The following is a 6,000-nucleotide window of genomic DNA, read 5'->3' as shown; positions in this document are numbered from 1 at the left end:
TTATGTGAATTCTGGCATGAGCACGTGATGGTCTACTAGTCACTGGAAATACTGCTGTATAAGAGCATTTACTGGAGAGACAGCTTTAATCTACCTTTTTGTGTGTGTCTACACACACATACACACACACAAACAAGAACATACTGGAAAAGCCCATACCAGAATACTGATGATTCCTTATGCTCTGTTTTGCAAATTTTCTTAAAATGCATGCTACTTTTTTAATTAGCAAAAGTACTGTATTTTAAATACTGCCTCAAATGACTGCTGCAGGCAGCAGAGAAAGTGGCTCAGGAAGAGTAAAGGGAGACTTTAGGAGGAGTGCAGCTGCAGCATTACCCGCGATCACAACTCCCCACTCCTCTAGAATCCATTAAGACCAGGAAGCTCAATTGCATTCTTATTGTTCTATTTTATTGAAACAAAGGAAAATGACAAACCTAAAGGTTAATTTTATACACGCACATACATTCACACACACATTCTTAAATAAACTCTCCGTTTACTCATACTCAGGAACCCGCTATTCTGCCAAGTTCTCCAAAGGTCACAGGCCACCTTGCAACCCAGTGATTAGACTGGAGGAGATGGAGCTTACTGGGCGGTTTCCCTGGACCACGTGACCAGGGAGGGAGCGGGGCGGGGGGGGGGGGCTGAAGAGGTCAACAGTGCCATGTCAATGGCACAACGGTATTCTCCGCGTGAGCTCCGAGAGAAAAACACCGCAACAGTTACAACAATGAGAATCTTTATGCACGTATCTCTGTAATCCCTACAATTCTTTAGAACAACAACAGAGACCCAAAAAAGGAATACAATGTTTCAAACATTACAGAGGTCAACATTACAAAGTAGGTTTAAATCATCTGGAGGCTTCTGTAAGAGGACTGGGGTGCAGAAGCATCGGAGGGTGTCGACTGCCCGCACAAGTGCTGACAGGGGACAGACCTAGCTAGAAACAAAGAAACCGCTACTAGGTAAGTACTTCTGGTGCTTGCATACAGTGTCCAATACACACGGACGATAACAAGTCCATACTGGTCTTTGCCCATGCGGTGTGGTAGAGGCTACTGCACTTGTCTTCATTTTCTAAGGTAGGCAAGGCTCCAAAACTGACCGATTCACATCGTGAGTACATGGTACAATGCATGCACGTTATTGGTAGAGAGAGCGCTTCGACAGAAATCCGTCGGTTTTTAAAATCCTGACAAGGTCATTTTTACCTCAAAGGATTATTACACTTTCATTTCTTCGTTCTTTCATCTGGGATCAGTACTTATTCCAAAGCATGTGCCATCTCATCCATCCCTTTCTCAGAAAGACCAACACAGGGGAAATGGGCTGGGCAGGCGCTGCTGAGGCCAAGATGCTTGGTAGATAGCAACAGCGCCATCCTAAGGATTGTGGCAAGTGGCCTCCACCCCATGCCCCACCTCCCTGAACCCAGATTCTCAGGGAGCTGGGAGCGGCCTCAAGAGAAGAAAGAACAATTCTCTATTCGAGTCAGACATCCCTCAAAGGAATGAGTCTATTCTGACTCATGTGGGTCGGGGGAGGAGAAAAGAATCTAAGGTGGAATCATTCTTATCTGTAAAGTTTTAGCAGATGGAAGAAAATCATGTCATTTGCTTAACTTTGGAAAATGCAGTGGGTCCCATCCCCTGGGGGTGGAATGCAAAGTAAGCCCAACATTCCACCTACACTCTTCCCAAGACAGAGGTGGTGGGCATCGCTGCTTTTTAAGAAGCTGCGTGCTAACTTCAGATGGCACAGAATTCGAGACCAAAACCGCAATGACTTATTAGTCATATTTTTCACCTTCAGCTCCTTCGGGGGTAAAAATACCACAGAAGGGATAAAATGGCTTTTCTCACTGTATGTCATTGTGTTTTCTGTTCAAAAGAGCCCACACAACCACATTCTCTATTATGAAAATTAATACCTCTCATAGTAAAAGCCCTCTCTAAAATTATAGCTTTGGTTTCAGAACTGGCAACCCAATTAGCTCAAATTAACATCGAATGCATCAACAATATGCCAGCAAGCACGGCCAAGGTCTTTCAGAGATGAGGATAAAGATGCTGAGTCTATTCTTCTAATGACAGTAAGAGATGGGGGCTGAGGAGTGAGCCTTTGTTCAGACAAATGACAGCTGCATGAAGCATTTTTAGAATGAGCTACCTTTTTGGGTAAAAAGGTTAGAGCTGGTTTTGTAAAATGCCATCACAGGACTCTGTAATGTCTGGAGAAAGGTCCTCTGAATCAGGAGGGAGCATAGTGAATGGCTTCCCGGTCCTGGTGTTTAGAACTCATGTAGCCAATGCATCTGTGTACAAAGAGCATCAAATCCGCCTACGGTGCTGGAGGAGACGTGACTGAGTCACACTGAATACCAGGAGTATTTACCTTGAGTGTCTGAGTGCACTTCACCTCTGTTGTGGCTCAGAGTTCCCATCTGCATAGTGGAAATAACAGGTGCTCTCTGACCCGCTGCGACCGGGGGAGAGGTGGGTAAGAGAGAGCTAGAAAGCACTAGCGCCTTCTCCAAAGAAAGGCAGTGTTCAAGTAACAAAGTACTCAACAAAGTACTCCAATCAAAAAAGCACAAAATTCAAGTAACAGAATTGCAGGTGCTATGTTCTGGCTTTTGAACAGCAGAGGCCTCACGGCATCTGCCAAGAAGAGCTGGTAGGTAAATGAGCTACGTGGCAGAAGATGCAGGACAAGCTCCATATGGAGCCCATCGAGTCCTCCCACCACTGAGGACTGTAACTCTTCGTCAGAGGAGAAAATGAACCTTGGGAAAAGCTTCGTGGAATCAGCAAGCTGTTCAGGGCGATTGTTTAATGCATATCCCATGTGTGTTCTCTGCATAAGATCTTCAAGTTGGTGGACCAACCTAAATTTCAATAGATAGAGGTTTTCTTCATTTTGCAGGTACAAAGAGAAAGAAAGGCTATCTACATTTTTCTCCTGCACTTTAGCATAAGAATAAAAAAACAATCTTGAGCCTGGCTGAAAGAAACTACTGAAGAAAAACTCACATACATAAACATTCCCTCAGTGGGGCAGGAAGAGGGAAATTGGGAAGTTTTTTGCAACTAAGAAACTTACTTCCTTTTTACAGTTTCTGTTCTAGCAAGCTAGTGTGTGCATGCTTGAGGATCAGTAACACCCAGAGAACCAGAGAAGGTCTGGGGGGAGTGCAGTCACAGGGACCCTGAAGGTCCTCAGAACAGGAAGGAAGAGGGGGTTAACAGTCTAGATGCACAGTCTTGTCTAAACAATTCACAATGAAAAACTGGGAAAACTTCACACTTTAAAACTACAATATTTATTCTGCCACAAGAATTCACTGGATCCGTTATCGGTGGGTGGGGGAAAACATACCCATTCTAGCTCCCAGTATAAAACTTCCAGTTCCCATTTTCACGGACTGGTGTTCAACTCTGAACCTATCTATTCGTTTTCACTGGACAGTCAAAACCCTTTTGGAGCCATTCAGCTGGAACCCTTAGACTGCCATGAGAAGGTGAATCTAGATTCAGTTTCTGAGGGCCATCATCGTTTCTTAGTGCTACTGTTTCCACCACCCGATTTGCTGAAGCTCCTGCTCATGTGAGGAAAGTGCACGGTTGGGGTTCTTTCCGTAGGACCATACAGTCCCAAATTCCTGGCGGTGGCTGACTTCCGCAGTGGTTTGACGCTGGGGAAAGGGCTAAAGATGGGCGCTTTCGGGTGGCTGCCCTGGGGAGGTTTGCTGGGGGCTCTGGTTTCACCAGGGGCATCAGGCAGCTCTGGGAAGTGCTGCGGGCAGGGCGGGTGTGCCTTGGGCTCAGGGTCGGCAGCAGCATCCCTCGGATTCAGTTCCAAGGCTTCTAACTTCACCTGGACCGCAGACACATCGGCATCGGCATCCCGGAACACGGGCTCTGGAGACTGCCCTTCGATCGTCCTCCCAGTGCTGCCTTCGGAGCAGTGACTCTCGCTCCCAGCTGTTGCTGCACACCTGGAAGAAGCCTCTGCTGCCCCCAGGCTGTTAGCCCTGCAGCCCTCGTTCTGCTCCTCTATCAGCCCCACGGTGTCCCCACAGCCCAGCTGATTCTTGGTCCTCGTCATGTTCTTTTTGTGGACGCGGATGTGCGTTCGCCACGGGGAATTGAGCTTCGTCTTCAGGTCTTCATAGGGGACAGGAGACATCTTGCCTCCTGTGTGACCAGGGACGTGGATGACAGCATTCTTGGCAGGTCTGTTTGACATTTTCATCTTCTTTCCTAAAAGAAGGTGGTTGATAACTGGAGAGTTGTTTACCTGAGATGGGAGAATGCTGGTCACTGGCCCTTTGTCTGAAAGAAATGGTGAAAGGCTGGATGAAACAGACCACAGAGAAACCATCTGTTGTGACACAGGAATCACATAGAGCTTGTCCCCCAATCCTGGCCATGTATTTCCCAGGTTTTGGCAGAGCCATGTGACTGAAGGTAACAAAAACTGAACTCAATCCTAGAGCCCGGGGTGCCTATTCCCTCCTCTTCAGAGGGGAAGAGACACGAGGCTGAGGATACAAAAGCAGCAGACTCTGGCCCCTCGTTACTAATTCAAGTGCAGATGCCCTACTGTTTCTTCCCAACAGTTTTTGTCTCTGAGAAACAACCTCAGAGGTCTTGTATCTAGAAAATCTTGGAAGACTTTTTTAAAAATAAGTCAAACACTATGACCATATGGATTATCAGCTGTTAGCTTCTGAGAGGTAGGAAAAGAACACACCGCGTATTATGAAGTGAGAGACAGCAGGATGAGAGAAGTGATAAGAAGGTGGTAAAAACGCAGTGAAGTCACTGCTCCCCGATGCCTGGTCTTAAGTACGAAAATCCATTCCTGTGTCCTCAATGGACTTTGAAAGCAAACTGAAAACTGGAAAGCACCAAAAGCTGTGTGCTCCTGGAGGGCACTGTTGATAGTATTATTATCCTCCTCCTCCCGTGGCTACGACCAAGCCCCTATTTCAGATGATGCTCAAACACACATGGTTCAAACACATATGGCCCCAGGGAGAAGGCCCCACCATCTTCATGTGAACAACCTTCTTCCTGACGTCCATGTCATCAGCTGAACTCACTTCTACACTTCTCGACTACTGTCATCTACCTCTGGTCACACTCCAGTCCTTCCTGAAAATGCTGACAACTGTCTCCTCTTCACCTCATATCCTATTATCCCCCTCAGTTACTTTACTGTTTCTCTGACTGATCCATCCTCATGCTTCTTCTACCACCCCAATTCCATCCTAAACCTCATCACTCAGATCTACCTTCCCTGAAAAATATTTTAACTCTCCTATTCTTCTTTGACTCTTTTATTTTTTTTTTTTAAGATTTTATTTATTTATTTGAGAGAGAGAGAATGAGAGAGAGCAAGCACATGAGAGGGAGGGGGGAGGGTCAGAGGGAGAAGCAGACTCCCCGCCGAGCAGGGAGCCCGATGCGGGACTCGATCCCGGGACTCCAGGATCATGACCTGAGCCGAAGGCAGTCGCTTAACCAACTGAGCCACCCAGGCGCCCCATTCTCTTTGACTCTTTTAGCTCTCAGGTTCTCAATATAGCCATCTATGGTCCTGAACCAAAGAGACTTTGGTTCTTTGATCTTTCAAACTTCCCATAACCCCTCGTCTGTCTCTGGGTCTCTTACACCCCTACCAGGCTAGATGCCTGGCTGATCACTGGGATTGCTGCCTCACCGATAACCACACATTCTCAACATCCCCATGCCTTTATACTTGGCAAAATCCCAAACCGGACCCACAAATCACATTATCTTTTCCAAAAAGGGGGTGGGGGAGAATCACACAGACATGTGGACTGAAGCCCTTCAGATTCATTAACTTCCTATTTTGTTGGGTCCTCAAAGGCACAGAACAATCCTTTTCTTTCCTTCTTCCATTCCATTCCATGACCCATCCAAATCTTCCTTACTTCTACTCTCCCACTGTAGTCCTCCA

At 46.6% G+C, this 6,000-nt stretch overlaps 1 protein-coding gene across 4 annotated transcripts in view; it reads right to left on the bottom strand.

The window, feature by feature from the left end:
• Nucleotides 1–731: 731 nt before the first annotated feature.
• Nucleotides 732–6,000, bottom strand: part of TBC1D30 (TBC1 domain family member 30) — a 79,250-nt gene continuing 73,981 nt past the window's right edge. For all 4 annotated transcript variants that reach the window (XM_031026584.2, XM_031026583.2, XM_031026585.2 and 1 more), the window contains one exon: nt 732–4,346. In XM_031026584.2, coding sequence (XP_030882444.2) covers nt 3,562–4,346 — 785 coding nt within the window. In that variant the 3' untranslated portion in view covers nt 732–3,561. The remainder of the gene's footprint in view (nt 4,347–6,000) is intronic.

The sequence above is a fragment of the Leptonychotes weddellii genome, chromosome 5, assembly GCF_054177405.1.
Source record: "Leptonychotes weddellii isolate Sample4059 chromosome 5, ASM5417740v2, whole genome shotgun sequence".
NCBI lineage: Eukaryota > Metazoa > Chordata > Mammalia > Carnivora > Phocidae > Leptonychotes > Leptonychotes weddellii.
This window is presented reverse-complemented; position numbering and strand designations above follow the sequence as displayed.